The sequence below is a fragment of the Leptinotarsa decemlineata genome, unplaced genomic scaffold (genome assembly GCF_025532065.1).
Source record: "Leptinotarsa decemlineata unplaced genomic scaffold, Ldec_3_MD MMD2_tig00002974_RagTag_RagTag, whole genome shotgun sequence".
Classification (NCBI taxonomy): domain Eukaryota; kingdom Metazoa; phylum Arthropoda; class Insecta; order Coleoptera; family Chrysomelidae; genus Leptinotarsa; species Leptinotarsa decemlineata.
The window spans coordinates 5700633-5721781 of NW_027412578.1; the positions used below are offsets into that span (position 1 = coordinate 5700633).

The window sequence follows — 21149 nt, forward strand, 5'->3', positions numbered from 1 at the left end:
AAGTAAATTTGTTCTCTTCCAGTCATCGAGAAGTATTTTCAAATATTTTATTAGCTTCAATGATCACATTATCACATTTCCTATGATTAATCTGGAATGAGGATCTAGGTTGTATGGTCGGCGAATAAAATTGCTTCTTGGCATGTAGAAGCATTGACATTTATTATATACAATAATATAACTCCACAATTGAAGGATATAACATGGGCTGAAAAGTTCCGTGCCTTAGAAAAAAAAACGTGTTTTTTATTAAAAATGTTGCCCGAAAATAGGCCTCAGTTTCAGCAATAACCTCGGACAAATTGTTCGCTGTTCATTCGAGCGAAATTTCTTACCGGTGAGCATTTTTTTATGTTTGCGAACAGCCAGTACTCGCTGGGAGTCAAATCTGGCGAATACGGTGGATATGAGAGAAATTCGAAGTTCAATTCATGTAGTGCCATTGTTTTGATTGAATTGTAACACGGTGCGTTGTCTTGATGAAACAGAATTTTGTCTTCGCCATATGTGGTCGTTTCTTTGCAATTTCGGCCTTTAAACGCTCTAATAACGCTATATAATATTCACACATTCCAAAATACCGAGGCCATAACCTTTTCAGCCGATTGTTGTGCTTTCGGACGAGGTTCACCAGTTGCTCTCCACTCAGATGCTGATCGATTTGATTCCAGATGACTGAAGTGATGGATCCATGTTTCATCCATTGTTACATATCGACGCAAAAATTCCGGTTTGTTATGTTTAAACATGGCCAGACACTGCTCAGAATCATCAGCAAGTCGTTCTTGTTTTTGGTAACAGTGAGCTCGCGCGGCACCCACTTTGAACGGAGCTTTCTCATAGTCGAATGCTAAATAAAGCCAACACGTTTTTTTTTTATATCTTTACAATGTTAGCTAACTTCACTTCTCGATCATTCAAAACGATTTTGTGTTTTTTTTTTCATATTTTCTGATGTTGCTGCCTCGTTTGAACGTTCAGTGCGTTCTGCATCACCAGTGTCTCTACGTTTGAAGTCAAACTTTTCAGCCCAGCTAGTATTAATTAATTCCAGTGGAAATATTTTTTCTACAAATTCATGCTGATATCATCATGTACAAGGGAAAATGTATTTTTCACGTTTTTAACAAAATTCAAGAGTTTGGGAAATAAATAATGTATATAATGTACATGTTAAAAGGTAAGACATCGTTGATCCTCTGCTCGCACAATTTGAAGTCAAAATTTTGAGAATCAAATCGAAATTTCGAGTTGAAAGTCGAAATTTTAAGTTCAAAGCCGAAATTTAAGTTCTTTTTTTTAACGACAAATCACAAGCAATACAGGAAAATCTTCAAGGCGTTCTATGAGCGGTGCATATGCAAAAGCAGCGATTCACATTGGATTTGAATCGCTGGGGATTAAATTAATTTGGAAAAACGTCGTCAGAAAGATTATTCCGCATAAAAGCAGTTCTCCAAATGAAAGTGTTCTCAAACAGTGAAGTTCAAAGTGCAATGAGTCGAACCTCTAACTAAACGATGAGTTGAAAATCGAAATTTTGAGTATTGAAGTCAGGAATTTCAAGAAACAATAAAAATATATGACACTTCTGTGCTTTAGTAGAAAATAAAGCCAATGATATGGAATATTAAAATTTATTGTAAACAATCATAGCCTGTAGACAAAAATTATTACAGCAATTATTAGAATGTATTAAAACTAATATACAAATATAAAGGACTACCAATAAAAATCACAACCAAATAAATAGAATACAAGCTCCATTTCCCACATATAAGGTGAGCATTATTGGTGGTGTAATGATTCAAATATGATTTCAATTAGTTACCAATTTGTTGCACCTAATTTGATAATTAAATATCATTACCAAGTAAAGCCCAAAGTCTGATCTACAAGAATCACGATTTATATATATTACTAATATTTATTTTGATTTTCACTATAAAAGGTTTACAAAAATCACGACACGTGTTCAAGTGTACAATAACTTTCTCAAGCAGGATTTGATTAATTAGTGTTATATTGAAACATTTTATTCAAAACGAAAAATGTAAAGCACAGATAAGTTTTTGGGAAAGGGAGAAAGAAAGCAATTAATTCCAAGATAAACTCTTTACGAAGATGTGTACATCTTGCATAAGTTCCCCACATTTTTTGTATAGAGATGGAGAAGTTAGGCAGCCAAAACCTTCCTTTCCCAAAAACATTTTATATTCTGAAAACATTAGTATGATCTGCGGATCGATCGGATGATTAATTCTAATTCACTTTCAACTACCTGTAAAGGGCTGATACAACTATTTCTTCAATTATAAAAGTCAGTAAATGCAGGTAATAAAAAGATAAAAATGCTCATTCACTAGTAAAAATTATGTGAAAAACAAGTCAATAAATATTACACATTGATTATTCTAGTGAGACCAAGCATGATTATCTGGTAGGAACATATTAGTTTCAAACATTTCGTATGGAAATAAATAAATTTTAATTCATGTTCTTTTATGTGTGCTATGAATGTTCTTCCAGTTTGACCTATGTGAAACATTGAACAAGAACCATTCAGTTATTTAGACTTACGATTCTCGTATGTTATGAAAAAAATAGTTCAAAATCATTTTTATCAAACATTGTTTTCATAACCACAATACTAAAATATGTAATTGCTAAAAATAGTTATCCGACTAGAAAAATTTTGAATTACCTCAACTTATACAAGATTTTTGTTGTATATGGGTTTGCTCAACTTCATTTCATTCTGAGATAAAAATGTGTTAGAGTTAGAAATTTCACTGTCTGAAAAAGTGTTGCCAAATTCAAAATCTATGAGAATATAAAAAAAAATAAAGTGACAATGAACATATGGTAAGAAATTCAAAAGAAAATAAATTATTTTTGTAATGAAAACATTCACATAGTGACTCGAAATAAAAATGATAGAAAAAATGGGTTGACCAATGACCAAAATTCACAAACAAAAATAACAATTGAAGAGAAATGACGATAAAAAAAATTAAAATAATAAAGAATTTAATATTAAACTACTTTTCATGATGCTTCGATTGATAATATCCAAAATTGAAACATCATGAAGTTTTTTCTTGGAATATTTTTTTTTCATTTGCATTATATTTCTCTTCAATTTTTAGTTTTTGTAGAGTATTGACATTTTACCCATTTTTCAACCCATTTATGAATTAATTTTCATTTCATGTCACAATAATTTGTTTCCTTTGCAAATTAGCATTTTATACATTCAGATTTTATATTAATTGTAAGTCTTCTCATTTTTTAATATCTCAACATTTTTTTCACTAATTTAAATAATATTTCGGTTTTAATATTTTCATTTCATTAATTTTTTTCTCATGGATTTCATATCAACTTTTTTATACAGAGTAACATTCACCAAAAAACACAGTTAACTATATTCGAACAAATCTTCTTATTACTTTGGGTTTTACTTGTTTTCAACATTTATATTGTAATAAACATCAGGAAAAATTTACAGCATATTTCACAATATATTGCAAAGAAGAGAAATCACTTATCATTTCACCAATAACACAAAAAATTGTGACCTACAACTTATAATTGCTAACAATCATTAATGATAAAATTTAAAAAAATATTATATCAATATACATGTATTATAATTTGCCTGCGTTGTATAAAGATGACTATTTGAAAAAGTTGGTGAAAATATGTTACAAATCCAATACTTGTGCTAAATTAAAGAAAAATAAATAATACTGATTGTATTCTTAAAACTTACATTTAATCTAAAAAAAATATTAAAAAAATGGAATCAGAAATCACAAGATGGAAGTGAACATGATTTATCGGGAAAAATCCCAAAGCTTCGTTTCAAATCAATAGATTCTTACCAAATTAATGAATATAAAAATTGAATAATAACAAATAAAACTATATTCGGATTGAAGGTATAAATACAAATAATATCATATATTGTTTATAACTCTTGCCAAGTTCATTTGCAAAAAAGTACTAAACATGATTCCTTTTTACAGAAATTTCGTCCAACTCTGATAGCTGCCCCCTTCGAAAGTTATTAGGGGAGATTTACGTCAACACTGTTTGAATTGTATAATTCCTTCATCTAAAAATGTCGATATTTGAAACAAAATGCTTCAATTAATGCTAAAATACGTAAATATAGAAAAATCAAAAATAATAAAGAATTAACTATTGGTATTGAAAAAGGTCAAAATTATTAAGATTATGATGGAAATCAAAACTCATCAAGAATCATTACAATCAAAATCAAATAAAAAATGACAAAGGCATTCAAAATTTTGAGTTTTTTATATATTTTATATGTTGATATAGTTTCTTCTATTTTCAGCTGTTCATCATTTATTTATTTCCTTAGATTTTCTCAGTTTCATGTAGAAAGTTTTTTAATTGAACTTGTTTCTAATTCTACAGCTATTATTTCTTTAACACTAATCTGAAAAATTGAATTGGATTGGCCGATACTTGATGAAGATCCATTCCCAAACTCACCAAAACGATCTACTTTGATTTTCACTTTAAAAGGTTTACCACACCGCGACACGTATTTTGCTATAAAACAATTTTCCCCAGCATGATTTGTGAAAATCAAAATGAACCTAATCAGTATGTTTTACTAATCCGAAAATCACGGATCAATCATTTATTTTCTCCAAATCTATTGTTTTGAAAAACTGACAGCTAAAACGAAAACAATTAAAATCTTCACCATTCAGAAAACATGGCAATCTATACAAATAATAATTACAACACACACACCTAATTCTCGAACATACATAAAACAATCATTAAATCAGAGAGACAAGATGATAACTATTGGTGATGGTTCATTACTTGTGTCAAGCTGAGATTTTGCATAACCGTTTTATGAGATCACCCATCACTTATAGACTCATTAGAAGATATCCTTGAATTGATATTTTCTTCAATTTCATCGTTATCGAGAGTAGATTCTTCAAGTATCTCAGTAGGTGACACCTCTGAATTTTGGGATTCAACTGCCTCTACCGATGTATCAAAAAGGTTAACCAAATGCTGCAGTGTCACTTTACTTTTATCCCAGTTTTCAGCATTGGAAGTAGTAGCTTGGTGAATACTCTCCTCGATTGTGTTTTTTATGAGGAATTTGTGAACGAATGTTGGTCTGAAAAATATCAAAACAATTAAAATAAATTTCAAAAAAAAAGAAGCTGGGCAAATATTGCAGTGGATCAAGAGCTATCTTATGGAAAGAACCCAAATTGTTAGAGATAATCATTACTGAAAAGAGAAATGAAAATTTCTATTTTTATTTGTAACTAACGTTACTGCAATTTCGTCCTATATGGACATGCTCAAACTTATACAATAAACTAACAATGATTCATTACATTCGCCAATATATACCATTCAGGTACTGCGGATGTGCCAATTTAAAAACCGGAGAGTAAATTAAATCGATTTGATCATTTAACAGGTTGCACCCGCAATGTGTATTTCCAAGGATTCTAAATAATTGAGTTTGCAACCCTTCCTTGCATAGTGCAGAATTTCCATATCGTTTAGATGCGAAAACTTATGGTTGCATGTCTACAATTCAATGTTGCACAGAGCATTCTCACTGCCTTTGTCTACACACAATCTAGCTAGGGAAATTGATACAAATGCACAGATAGGTCATAATAATGACCTATCCAGAAGTTAGTCAGGAACCAAAGCCAGAAATTCACTTACAGATTAATATATCCTCAGGTCAAACAACCAGAAATCAAGAAATGGGTAACGCTAACATATTTTGGAAAAAGAACAGAAATAACCGCAGGTTTCTTCAGAAAAAACAATGTGGAAGTAGCATTCAGACCACATGCCAGGTTATCTCATTTCAATGCCAAAGATAAGGTCGACAAGTTGGAAAAATCTGGAGTTTATAAGCTTAAGTGTCTGGAGTGTAATAGTGTTTATGTGGGACAATGCGGACGAAATTTCCAAAAACGGTATGCTGAACATGAAAGGTCCTTCAGACTAGGAAAAAATGATTCGATGTTTTCAAACCATTCCTTGGCATGCAACCACAAGTTTCCGAACCTAAACGATACGGAAATTCTGCACTATGCAAGGAAGGGTTGCAAACTCAATTATTTAGAATCCTTGGAAATTCACAAGCATAAACATTGCGAGTGCAAGCTGTTACTTGCCTGTGTTACTTGCCTGTAAGAATTATATATGTTCATATTGTTATACATTTTAATTTTTTTTAAATAATCAACTTATAATTTACTCTTAATCCACTGTATTACATTAAGTACTATATAGCACTGTACTACTAATATCTAAATTGGGCTTACAGTGTACATACACATATACATAAATAAATATTAAACACATTTATTTTCTCAAAGATGATGAAACATATAGGAATAGTCACTTATAATCTAAAGAATAAAAAAAATTTATCCAATGTATACAAAGTATTGTCGACTAAATATGTTCTCAAGTGAGTTTGAAAAATACTAATATTGGCGGAACTTGCTATTTCTTTGGGTAGTTTATAGAAAATCTTCAGACTCAAATATTCCGGAGATTTCGAAGATACAACATATTTACAACAGGGAATGTGAAAATCAGCGAATTCCTCGTATTGTAACTATGTACTTGTTGAATCCTAGTAAACTTATTTCTATTTGTGAATACTTATATACACTTTGAATTGAATAGGTTATATTTTTAGGAGTGATTAATTTTTGGGAAAGAAAGTTTTTGGCTTTCTACTACTCCATCTTAATACAAAAAAAAGGGGATGAGGGAATCTTCCAAAGAAAGGAAGGAAGTAATCATTTTGAAAATAAGTGACTCTATACATGGATGTGTAGATCATGCAAAGAAGTAACTTTCAGACCCAAACTGAAAGAAAGTCCTCCTGAAACAGCTACTTTCATATAAACATTGAATTACATGAAAGAAAAAAATTCTTTCGAAACAAATACTTATATATGAACACTGAATTATACAGAAGATACTTTTCTCTACTGAGTTTGTATTTCAAACATTCGTTGTGAAATAAAAATCGGATATCATTCACATGAGTTCTACTTTGAATGAATGCTAATAAATTGCACTTACATGGAACACTGTCACCCTCACTGGTATACAGCGATGTTTCGCCTTAAGACACTTGCCCCAAGGCTCTTCAGTACAAAATTGGATAACATTATAGAAAAAACACAATGTTATCCAATTTTGTACTGAAGAGCCTTGGGGCAAGTGTCTTAAGGCGAAAATGATATCCGATTTTTATTCCACAACGAATGTTTGAAATACAAACTGAGTAGAGAAAAGTATCTTCTGTATAATTCAGTGTTCATATAGAAGTATTTGTTTCGAAAGAATTTTTTTCTTTCATGTAATTCAATGTTTATATGAAAGTAGCTGTTTCAGGAGGACTTTCTTTCAGTATAGAGTTACTTATTTTCAAATTGATTACTTCCTTCCTTTCTTTGGAAGATTCCCAATTTCCCAAACACTTATATACACATTTTTAAAAGTAAAATACTTATCAGTGTTATAGAACACATGGAATAAACATTGATATAAAATAAAGTTTCCAAGAGGAGTATCTATTAGAGAAAAACTGAATAGTATAGGTCTTTTTGGATACTTCTAATGTCTCCGTATTAGATATAAATTGTCATTTTAGTTCAGGTCTGTTCTCGACAGTTAATTTGTTTGAAACACGCACTTTTCCCAATCACCAGAAATTCAATATTCTTCTCGATGCACGTTTCATCAATTAAGTTTGCATCTTCAGGAGACGAAGAAGATGCTTATTCGCCTTCCGAAGAAGCAAACTTAGTTGGTAAAACACGCATCGAAAAGATTATTGCATTTATGAAGGAAACAGTTTTCTTCGTCTCCTGAATCAACAACATGTTTGGTGAAACACGTGTTGAGAAGAGTAATCCATTTCTGGTGCTTGTTTTGGATTTATTCTACGCCACAGTTTCGGTTTCATCTTTTATTAATTGTTTTCTTGTTTGTTAAAATATATTAGGTCACTGAAATATATTGAATTATTGAAGGCTCTCACATTATCTTGTTTGAAGCAACACGAATACTGGAGAAAACTTCATAAACACCGAAAATTTCAATAGAAGAGGAAATTAACGTGAATAAAATCTGGATACCTGTTCTTAATAACACACAAATGAGACCATTTAATCCAAAGAATCGAAAAGAACGACCAGCACTAATTGAATAAAACCGGAGACGAATTCCAATAACATAATATCTGCTCTAAAAACAACCCAGCACTTTATATGTTGCCTCATCATCTTCGATAATGCCCACAGCAGTAGTAGACTAAACGTCAGGCATAAAAATTTGCAGACTACAGCCAATAAACCCGTAAAATGACTTTGACATATTGTTATTGTGATTTCTAATAACTAAAATACTTCAAAAAATTTCAATTTATAAAAGTTCGAAAACATGAATTAATTTGAAGTTATAATACAATTGAAAAATAATAATTAGTATGTAATTACTAGTCCATCATTTACATCAAACCTAGAGTAGCATAAATTAATTTAGATAGAATAGATAGATACTGATACTTTATTGTCTAAGAATAACTTCTTATTGACAAAGTGTCATAAGTAATCATTAAAGTAATGAAGGTACAAAATACAAGTAAGCATAAAAGTGGAAGTATAAAAATTATAAAATTAGTCGAGACGAATAAGATGAGATTAATGTGTATAAACAAATAAGTCGCAAAAAAGTAAAACAAGTCTAACAAAAGTAAAAACATGCGCCCGAGGCGCTCATCAGTCTACTATACAAAACTATAAGGTAAAATACAAGACAACAAAGACAAATCATCAGTTTTACATTTAAAGCGAATCGTTAAAAAACTCATCCAAAGTGTAGTATGCCTTATCAAACAGTAACTCTTTGACACTTTTCCTAATTTTTCTCTCTGAATTTAGATCTTTGATATTCTGGGGTAAATGATTGAAAATTTTTTTTGAGTTATAAATCAGGGAATTTTTAACTTGTGTAGTGTTGGGCTTAGGAAGATCCAAATTACCCATCTGTCTAGTCAGGTAACTAGGGTTTTTTTATGGTGTTTCTATTTAACTTATGTTTTTTAAACATCAAACACACCGTCTCTAGTATAAATATGCAGGTAAGGGTCATTATTCTATGTGATTTGAATAGTGGACGACATGAATCTCTAAAGCCAGCCCTACAAACATACCGGACAGCTCTTTTTTGTAGCTTAAATATCATATTGAAAGATGCTTTGTCGGAATTGCCCCAGTAGCAGATCCCATATCTCAGGTGTGACTCTATAAATGCAAAATATGTTGATCTTGCCATGGTTGGGTCGAGTTCCTTGGATATGACTCTAAGTGCATAATAGCCTTTGGCAAGTTTGGTACATAAACTTGCGACATGTTCCTTGAACGTCAACCTACTATCAATAAATACCCCAAGGAATTTAGCCAAAGAGGATTCTTGTAGACATTTATCACCTATTGAAATTGGGTTTAACAAACATTTAAAGGTGAGAATGTGGGTTTTATTTACATTGAAGGACAACAGATTGGCGTCGCACCATTTCTTGACCTTGTGAATGTCATTTTCTATTATTGCATTCAAATGATGAGTGTCTTTATTATGCCAAAGAATGGTGGTATCATCTGCAAAAATTGTAAATCTACCCGCAATATCCAAGAGTGCAAGATCATTCACATAAAGCAGGAATAATAAGGGTCCTAAGACAGAGCCCTGTGGTACTCCACAATCCATCAAAGACTCATGAGAGGTTAGACCATCAGAGTAGACCACCTGTCTACGTTTATAGAAATAAGACTCGAACCATTTCAGAGCCACATCACGGAAACCATATCATTAGTCACTTTATTTGGCGATGAAAATTCAAAACTAAAAAATTCTGTTCTACAACCAGAATGATTTAAACACAGTAAATCATCAAATATAAATTATACTCACTTTGTCTGTCCAATTCGATTCACTCTTCCTATTGCCTGAAGTTCATCGGCTGGATTTAAAAGGGGTTCTACAAGAATGACGTGTGTTGCTTCGATTAAGTTCAGTCCCTTTGATCCCAAGTTGATAGGTAGGAGTAAAACTGTTATATTTTTGGTTGGATCCTAGAATATTATCAGGTGTTTTTAAATGATTATATTACCATCAGATCGTTATCAAGCAGTAAACATGTCCTCTTATTCCACTAAAGAGTGCAAGTATGGTGTACCGCAAGGATCCATATTAGGTTCCACCCTTTTCTTATTATATATCAATTAGTTATTGAATATTGACATCTGTGGTGAATTTATAGTATTTGCAGATGATACAACCATAAAAAAGGAACAGACGTTAGAAAATAATATGAGGGTTGATATGGAATGTTTGAAAAAATGATGTGACTCAAATTGTCACGCATATAAAATTTCAAAAACAGGTATATTATCCCTCAGGTGTGAATTAGAGAACGAGATAACACTTTACACAAATACTGAAAACTGTACAAACAACAAATTTTTAGGGGTTTGTGTAAACAATAAACTTAAATTTGAAAACCATATTTTGAACATAAGAAAAATCAGCTTATGAGTGCTTCGTTGTTAGACTGTTTTTAAGTGAACTTGGGTCATCAGCTGCAAAAGCTGTTTATTATGACTTGATAGAGTCCCATTTGAGATATGACAATTCATTCTGGGGAGTAGCAAACAACAATCTTATGCAGAGCACATTGGTCCTAGAAAAACGTGATGTTAGATATATTACCAAAGCCAAAACACAAGATTCTTGTAGATGTAGATAGATCGTTGTTTATCTCACAAAAGTTGTGGAAGCATCATGTATGATAAACAAACATCTCAGCAAGTTTAACACTGCCTCTTCACAATATTCTAATGGAAGAAAAAATACAATCAAATTACCTACACCAAATTAGGCTTTTATGAAGGAATGATTCATTTATAATGGAAGTAAAATGTTCAATCATTAACTTAATATTAAAAGGAACATAAAAAAATTACAACAATCTTAAGAAGGCTGTTCAATTTTTATTTTGTGAAAAACCTAATTATAGTCTGGAGGACTTCTATAATGATAATTTTGACTGAACAACTTATAATCTGGAACATCTGGAACATTTCACTTTTATATTGTTATTAAAATGTGTAAAATTCTATATAAACTTTCAACTATTTTTATTATATATCTGTAATGTGTCTTGTCCATATAATAATAATAATAATTGGTTTCATTCCACCAAGGACTCCAATAATCAGAACAACCACCATGATAAGTTCATACATAAGTAATCAATACACACATAGCTCTTATCAAATGGCAGGATTCATTTTTCGCCCATGTTCACACATGGACAAAACTTGCTCTTCCATCCAACCTTATATTTTCACTTATGCATTTTATATGTTTATATATATTTGAGGGGTATGCATTAGTTTCATAATTGTGACTGCCTTGAATATAAGAATTATTTTCTTCATGGCAATAAAGTATATTTCCCTCTCTCATAATTTCAATAACATAATTTATTAAATTATTTATTTTACAAGGAAAATATAACTTAATTATAGGAGGGAACTTAATCAATAATAAATAACTGAAACAGTAATAATTGTAGTAAGGGACAGAAAATAAAAAAACATTGATATCAGTAAATAGTTCATAACTTGTACCACTGAATAGTTATAAAAAAAAGTATGCATAAAGCAACAAATTTTCTTTCAAATTCCTTGTATATTTCAGTTTGCCATATTCAGTAGTTCATTGTAAATTTTTATTCCAGCATAATGAATAGATTGTATCCCTATATTTCTAATAATTTTGATTGAAGCTAACTTCTTGATAAACTGATTATATTGGAAAATTTTGTGTGGAAGAATACTTTTAAAATTATCGCTACACTGACGAAGATGATCAATAAATGATATCATTAAATAAAATTTTTTTAATAACTGAGAGCAATGATCAAAAAGCTTTCCACAAAAAAAAACTATTGAATTATATTTACCTTGAAATTTTTTATTTTGGCTTCCACATTCCCTCCTTGTGATAACAACTCGCAAGTTATTGAATTACATTGCAAAGCACTCCTCAAGCATTTTAGTACCGTTATCCAAGAGGAAAACAATAAAACTTTTACGTCTGGATGTTCTTCTCTCAAATCAGTCAGTAACTTTATGACAGCCTCGATTTTTGTAGAATAGTTTCCCTTTATTTTTTTACAATCTTCATCGGTGACAGTGTTACCAGCTTTGATATAGGATATTTCTTCGTATTTCTGTTTATTTCTGCATACAGAGCATTGTATATGATCTCCTGAAGTCTGTAAAATATATATATAAAAATTCTATAGAAATTTGGAAACTGTCAAAGCTTCAATATTCTACACAGACAGAAACTTCAACTAGATTATACTGTAATTATATCAAATGAAAACTATTTTTACAAAATTAAAATGAGTTCATAAAAAGAAAAATAAAGTCATTGAAATATTTTTTTCAAAGGTAAACTACTGAAATAAAAATGTATTTGGCTGACATAAAAACTTCAAAGGTGAATTTTATGGAAATAAACCCTTTTCGTGATGTATATCACTGCCGTCACTGACGGCAAATAATAAAATAAAATCGGATAGTTTTGGGTCATTTTCCAAATAAAACAGTTTCATTACATCTTGGAAATGAAACAATATTACAAAAACTGACAATATTGTTTCACCTATTTATATCACTATGTAATCACATTTCATTGGCAATAGTCACTGTCAGATAACTAGAGATATTATTATGTTTCTTATAGTATATCACTTGTACTTTGGTTTATTTCACACTCAAGAGAACATTGTTTCAGAAATATTTTTAGAATTAGGTCAGAGAGATTAAATTCATGAGGAGACGCAAAATGAAGAATGATGTATTGTATACAAAAATACATTCCTCAAATTCTCTTGATAAATTGAAATATTTTCATCTCTGACCTACCTCTTAGAAACATCATTGCATTTCTAGAATTCCCTCATGAAGGCCCAGGACAGTCAAATGACTAAGCGAGTTTGAGTTATTTCTTACTGACAATATAGGATCAGCTTTGGCTGAAATGTACATATAATCAACCATTACTGGCCGGATCTACGTCATGCTCACGAACAGAAAAGCTACTATGAGTATGACTCTTCAAGATGAGGGTTACCAGAGGTTGTCCACAGGATAGACTTAGTATCTCCCTTCTGTGGTCACTCCTGTTATTCTCTATAGTGAATTTCTTCTGTTTGCTGATGATCTGGTAAGCCTTGTTCAAAATTATTCATGGCTCATCTGATACTAAATTATGACAGTACGATTTATCCAACTTTGTACGCTGGCGTGATATAAACTTATTGTAATGAATATAGACAAACGTCTAAAATTTACTTTTTTCCGAAAAAAAATCCCATAAATAGTTCATATAGAATCAAGTAATCGGAAACAGCAAATACAATCTAAGATTTAGGAATCACTCTTGACCCAAGTTCTCGAAACCCCCTATTGCAAATATTACTTCTAGAGCAGTAAAAATGTTAGGTTTCACTTTTAGATCTGCAGAGGAATGAACTTCCTCTTCATTAAAAATCCTATATTTTTCATTTGTTGGATCAATAATCGAACACAACAACTCCACGATTTGGTGCCCTTCATATAATGTCGATATTGATATGCTTGAAAGTGTTGCAAACAAGTTTTTCAGGTACTCTGCTTGCAGAATGGAATATATTGGTGAATATACCTATGAAATTATATTGGGACATTCTTAACTTGAAAACTCTAGCTTTTAGAAGATTAGAATCAGATCTCACGCTAATTCACAAAATAATCAATAGCATTAATTTCCCAGAAATTGTTGAACCTATAACTTTAAATGTGAATTCGAAGAGAACAAGAAATACAGAAATCTTCAAAGTACCCTATCATTATACCAACTCTACTTTGAATTTTGAGACTTGCAAACACCTACAATGTGGATTTGGAACTTTTCAATTCTTCTTTAGAATCATTCAAATAGACTTTGAGAAGATTGTAATTGATTGGCTTACTATTGCCTTTCTTTTTTATTTCGATGTTTTTTCCTCACATCTAGCTGATAGTTATAGTACATATTTGTTTATTTGTAAAAGTAAGCAATGCCTTAAATAAATTAATAAACAATTTGCTTGATGTCCATGACCGAAGTGAGGTAGATCTGCCTTCCAACATTCAAATAAAGACTGTCTTATGCAGCAACAATTTCGATAAGGGAGGACTGGATCCTCTGGGAAAAGGAAATAAAAGAGTAGATAATTGCCGGTTCACAAATGGATCAAAAAACCTTCAAGTTGTGGTGCAGGTGCATACTACAGACCCAAAACCGCATTTCAGACTGAAATCCACGCCTCCGATTTATATGTGTGAAGTTTGCCGGAAACAAACCTTACACATAAATCAATGGAATATTCTTGGATAGCCCAGAGTCTTTGGAAACACCTGGTTTTCACCAAACAACATTCAAATTGGTATTGAACTGCTAAACAAACTTTCCTCAATAATCCATAAAAACGGTGTTTTATTCTGTAGTACAATTCCATAAATGAGGCACAAAATTCTCAGAAACGACTGACGTTTTTGTCTTGATCTATCTCTTGCAGTGCCGTACGGAAATTATACTAAACAGATGAGGAAAAATTATGATTCAATATATAGAATCACAATCCGACAACAATGTTTTCATGTTAATGCAATTTTTCTGAGAATTTAGTGCCTAGTAGTATGGAACTATAGTATAAAGCGTGAAAACTGTTTTAATTTAATAGATAACGTTTGAAACACTTGATATGAACTGGTAGTAATATTGAAAATGAAGAGATTAAACGACGTTAAATAATATATTTATTAAAAATGTTGTCCAGAAGTAATTTCGATAAAATCTACTCACCTGTTCCAGAAGTACTTGAATACACTCTAGACAATAACTATGACCGCAAAGTAGTATACTCCAGTGTTGTTCGAGGGCGTTTTTACAAATGGGGCAAGGGTCCGGGCTCTGTCCCTCATACTGTTGCTTCCTGAGAGTTTCCAAATAACTTTGGGTACCTAGAAGTTTCTCCAGGCTGGCGGTATTCATCTTATACTCGTTTTTCAGGGAAGTCATTTGAAAGTCAAGCTTAAATAATAAAAACCTTAAACTTGTTAAAGTGCCTTTTTAATGTCTTTTTACCTCGTGCACACTCAATAAATTAACAAATTCGTTTCTGTTTTCCACCTGATAATTGAGATTCTTAAGAGCTTTGTTGACTTTATTTTGAACTTTGTTGTCTTTCTTCTCGTCATTGACTTCAGTTTTTAGCTGCAATCTCACTTTGCAAATATCTAATTCGTCTTGGGCGCATATCTGCTGATCCAAAAATGTCCACAGCTTACGAAGTTCCTGAATAAGGTCAATTGAACTAACTCAAAATGAACTCCAAGCAAACGTCGTTAGTGCAAAAATATTCTGCACTTGAAATGATTTACTCTCTATTTGAATTTTTCACTAAACAGTGTACAAAACTACAACTCCGCAACACGTGTTTCACTAAATAGAGAAGCTGTTGTACAGTTACACATTGCGGTTTTGTACACTGTTTTATGAATATATTACAAAGTTTTATTAAATACATTGACATTTTGTGAGAAAACTAGTCGAAACTTGATGAAAATATATGATAACGTATTTATTGTGAGATTTTCACTAAACAGTTTACAAAACTGGAACACGTGTCTCACTATACAACAGCTTCTACAAGTGTATTTGATAATCATCATTATTTTTTGTTTAACCCAGGTCCATAAAAAAACATCTGATGAAGTCAACGAAACATTCTTCAAAAATAGTGTTTACTGGGATCTAGTGTGTAGGAAAGTGAATTTTATTTTAAATTAATTCTAGGTCAGTTTGGAAATTTCAGGACCCCCCTTGATCAACAATCAACACAATGAATAATTGCAGCTGGAAACAACTTTAAATTTAGCATAAGTAAAAACTGAAGAGTGAGGAATATTTACATAGGATGACGAATAAAATAAATTTATTATTTCATTTATTTATTACCTTGAACTCCTTCTTCAGACACTCGATTATATTAATGTATACTTCACCATCCTGAATGTATTCTGGATTCGAATTTTTGCTTTTTAATAATGCCAGTAGAGCTGAAAAAACAATATCAAAATTACTAGGAATTCAAAACCAACAGAGTTGATTTCAATAGAAAGAATGAGGCAACACAAACAAGGTCAGGTAATCCAATTAAGCCCACTAATAATGATACAAAACCAGAGTCAAATACCAGATCGCAGTTACAGTTTTCAGAATATCGGGAACAACTCGAGCACTGCAACCTTCACCCCATTGCCTCTGATGTCAACCGTAGTAGTACACGAAACGTCAAGCATAAAAACCTGCAGACTGTGGCCAAAAAATCCGGAAAATAGCTTTCACACAGTTATCTTCGGTCGTTAAAGTTTACATTCTTTGACCAATCCGATTCCCATTTTAAATTTTTTTTACACTTATTTTTTGTATATTTGATTATTTTATTTCATTATCGTTTATTTTACTTGTTTTTACATGATTGACATTTCAATTATTGTTCAACCCATTGATTTATAATTTATTCTCGTTTTAGGACACAACCATTTGTTTTGTTTACAAATAAGCATTCTTTTAAGTTTTGCTATTCATTTTTGCTCATTATTTTGACATTATATCATTCAACTAACTCAACCAAATATTTCGGTCCCAGTAATTTTAGTATTTTTAATAGTTTCAATATTTCAGTTTATTTAATTTTATTTGTTCTTCTATAAATTTCAAATGAGTTAACATCTTTTTAAACACGTTTTGATCGGTATTGGTACATGGAATGTTTCTTCTCCGCTTGGGGCTTTGTTCACGAGATGGCACTGTTACTGGTTTACAATCTTTCTTTTAGACAAAGGTTTCATACATGCAGTTGAGCCGCGTTGAAATTAATCAAGTCCCAGACACTTTGCTGTTTGGGTCGTATCTTTCCTGCACTGATGAGAGGTAATATCTCGAAACCGGTCTGTAGGTGATCTATTTGAATGATTTCAACAAGGTCCTTCTGCTGGATGAAAGAGAAACATCTGCGAAACTAACCTCGATGAGGTATCTCGCATATGTCAGTTGGATTTTATTCAATATTTCACGTGGTATTAGCCGGGGAAGTAGTTGTTTTCCGGTAGGCATTTACCAAAACCTATGGTATAGATAGTTAGGAGAGATGAATATTTGGAAATTTTATTACAAAATATTGATTTTCTAGTATCTTTTTAGAAAATGGAAGTCCAAGCTTGCCAATTTTGATTCAATATGATACATTCGACAAGTACTTATGCAGTTACAAAGGTGTAGTGTTTCTCGAAAGAAAAGTTCTTATTTCCATTATATTAGGTATCTTCAAAAACTTTCTATACTTACACTTCATGATTAACTCTTCCAGAGTGGATTTCCAGCTGCCCTTCAACGACATGTCTTCAAAATTCTTTTCCCTGTGGGTCATGCTGAACAGTTTCCCTTCATACATTTTCAACTGGACGTTAGCTTCACATACGAGACATTTCGCAGCTTGTTTAGATTTCTTTTGTGGCCTCAGATGACAGTTCATCGCTTTGATCACCACTTTGTCTTTGATTATGATCTTATGAATACCTTCAGGAACGTATTCATAGAGCTCATCGATAGCTTCGAAAAGTTTAGACCGCAAATATGATAAGTCATCATCCCAAGAATAAAGTAACTGTAGTATTTTGCGTTCACTTGAACTTCGGAAAATACTGAAATACAGAATTTATATAAAAATTTATGTAAAAACAACTCATCACAAACTGTTACCATCTGACACCTTATTTAGATTAGAGTACTTTTTTTTGGCCATTTTACATACTATAATACATTCTTTTATCTATATCTATTTATATATTTGTAACTTATATTATTATTAAATTGTTATATTATTATTATTGATGCCATTTACTTCCAGGATCTATGATATAAGTACTAAATTTTAATACATTTTTAATTCACATATTCTTTATCTATATCTAATTATATATTTGTAACATATATTATGTATAATGTGTAATTTGGGTGCAAATAAAATTATTATTATTATTTATGGCAAGTATACAGATATGTTTTCTTACCAATGTTTGCCAAAGTTGCCATTTTCATTGCCATTTTTCAAAAGATATAATGACGATATAATTACTTCCATTCCAAAAAATAAACAAATTTAAAATTTTAGAAACTTTTCAGAGATTTCATACAAAACTGAAATTTATTCTTGAAATGAAAAAAAAAACAACTTTAGCATTTCTAGACACCACAGTAACCAAAGTAATCAAAGAAATCAAGGGCGATTGCCATTTCCAATCTTGAGTTTCATAACGAAAATCTCTAATTAATCGAGAATTACCTAGTAAAAATACATGAGTAAATGAAATTGGAAAGTATTTTTCCTTAAAATAAAAAACTAAAAGACCGCATAAAAAGTGCACAAATTGAACTCTGAAAGCTGTCCCAAATGTGATGTTGGTCAAATCGGACAATATCTCAAAACAAGAGTTTCAAACACATGAGACACTCTAAAAAACTAAATATCAAAAACCCCCCAGCCCTTGTAAAATATGAAAAGAACACAAGCTCGGTTTTGACTTTGAAAATCTGACTTTTCTAGATGTTCAACCATATTTATCCCAAAGACTTTTGAGCCAAATGATATATATTCTCAAATATGATGGTGTTAACACTAGAAGGTATGTCAATGGCCTAAATACAGCATATTTCAATTAAATCTATAAAATACCTAAATAATTCTCGTTTTTTTCATTCTAATTTTTCTGTCATTGATAAAGACAGACACCACCTTATCAGTATCATATCATACATCATATCATATCATATCATATCATATCATATCATATCATATCATATCATATATCATATTCAAAGCCATTCATTTGTTTCGTGTCTCTGTTATCTCGAAAATGTTATTAACTTACTGTTTTTTATTTTCATCACATATCTAATATGACTGATGTTTCTAAAATAGTTATATTTTCAACCCGAAGAAATCCCATTTTTCCATTTAAACTTTTCTTTTGTCGATTCAAAATTTATACAGCATAGACTATCATTAAACTAAATAGAATTGTGATTTTCGACATGTAATGAGCAAGAAGTACACTTTTTATGTTTTTTAGAAAGATAACTAACTATATGTATTACGGGTAAAACAAGACTGTATCTTCCTGGTTTGTAATAAGTACATACCAGGCAAAAAATACATTCGTTTATTAATTTACGTTATACTGTTTCAATTATTTCAACATAAATAATGAGAACCAAATTATCTAAGAACAATTCGTTCAGGCCAGTCTAATCTCCCTACACAGTAGGTTAATGGACTGACACCTATCAGAAAACAACTACTCCCCTGGCTAATACCACGAAGGGCGTTGGATTATATCCGACAGGTGTCAGTGCAGAATAGATGGAACACACTTTATGTTGATGATATACACTACCTTGCACTGACGAGTGGCCAAACAGCCCGAAACCAGTCTGCAAGTGTGTTCCAATAATTGAAAATCTATTGCGGCAGTTGTATCGCCAACAGCTCATGCAGGAATAACTTCTGTGAAGAATCCTGCACTGACACCTGTCGGATATAATCCAACGCCCTTCGTGGTATTAGCCAGGGGAGTAGTTGTTTTCTGATAGGTGTCAGTCCATTAACCTACTGTGTAGGGAGATGAGACTGGCCTGAACGAATTATTCTTAGATAATTTGATTTATAGCCAGTCTTCAAGTATGCCCACTGACTATATGTGAAAATAAATAATGAATTCTTTGAAATGAACAGATATTTGGCAAACTCAGCTATGACGTTCATTCTCTGCAATTATTATCTTCACAGGGGCACTTTTAGTGGTCACCTTCTGAAAGGTCACAATTCTTATAAATACAAAGTTTCATCTGATAATTTTTATATTATCATTTGTCATTATGTCATATGTTTGCGTTAAAATAGCAAGTTTCTCAGTTAATTCAATATATACAGATCGAAAAAAAATTTGTTCCTACTGCAAAAAATGTCATATTTCCATCAATTACGTTACTGTTGATTTGACATTTGTCTAATTTATATTCTCAGCGGAGGATTACTAAGGAAGTATTATGGAAACTGTGAAAAAAGTAGTTTAAAGAAAGAGACTCACTTCAGATTACAGGGAACACCAGCCCCATCACAAGATGTTTTGATTCTATCAAGAAGGTTATCGAAATAACCATTTATGAGAGTCCAATCCATTCCATCCGAGTACCACTGGCCATCTTTCAGAGTAAGCTTGTTACGTAATTTTTCCACTTGCATCATCAGCCCACTGAAACTCTCAAAAGCAGTTGTAGACTGAAAGTGAGAAATGGATCAAAATCATATTATGAAAATAAAATGTTCATTTCTTTTTTACAGTTGATTATTTTTACCTCACTTATAAATTTCTCCATATATTTTTCTTCCAAATCCTTGCAATCGTTTCTCAAATTCCCGTCTCTCAAAGTCGGCTGATCTGGCTTGAAGTTATCCAGTACCTCAGCTAAGTTATATAGCGTGTGTATGACCTGAGGTTTGTCCACTGTTAATTTTATTTCTCCTTGTTCCCCAGAAAACCTGGCAACCAACTGTAAAACAGATCTGTAATAATCTATAGCTCCTTGAGGATGCTGGAAGATGAGCTCAATGCCTGCCAAACCTAAAATCGATTGGAATTGAAAATGATGATGTTAACTTGATGAAAATGTGTTGTGAAAAACTATTCTATTCTAGTATTGTGGATAATTACATTTTATATGGTATTAATGCTCGCAGAATACACTGTGCTAGCGAAACATGTTGTGATTATATTTTTCAAATGAAGTTTGTGGAGATCAAATTGTGAGGTGTAGTTTTTAAAAAAATTGTCTTGAAATCTTTTGATTTTTTGAATTTTCATTTCTTG

General features: G+C 31.5%; 1 protein-coding gene across 2 annotated transcripts in view; it reads right to left on the reverse strand.

Moving 5' to 3' along the window:
* Positions 1–1621: 1621 nt before the first annotated feature.
* Positions 1622–21149, reverse strand: part of LOC111511621 (E3 ubiquitin-protein ligase SHPRH) — a 37692-nt gene continuing 18164 nt past the window's right edge. The window contains exons 9-17 of one of the 2 annotated variants that reach the window (XM_074177340.1): positions 20638–20832; positions 20370–20560; positions 17569–17924; positions 16177–16277; positions 15304–15513; positions 15022–15249; positions 12086–12400; positions 10030–10190; positions 1622–5179 (exon numbers count right to left, since the gene is read on the reverse strand). In XM_074177340.1, the coding sequence (XP_074033441.1) occupies positions 4909–5179; positions 10030–10190; positions 12086–12400; positions 15022–15249; positions 15304–15513; positions 16177–16277; positions 17569–17924; positions 20370–20560; positions 20638–20832 (2028 nt within the window). In that variant the 3' untranslated portion in view covers positions 1622–4908. Of the gene's footprint in view, positions 5180–10029; positions 10191–12085; positions 12401–15021; positions 15250–15303; positions 15514–16176; positions 16278–17568; positions 17925–20369; positions 20561–20637; positions 20904–21149 lie in introns of both variants that reach the window. The other variant, XM_074177339.1, reaches the window with a different exon arrangement.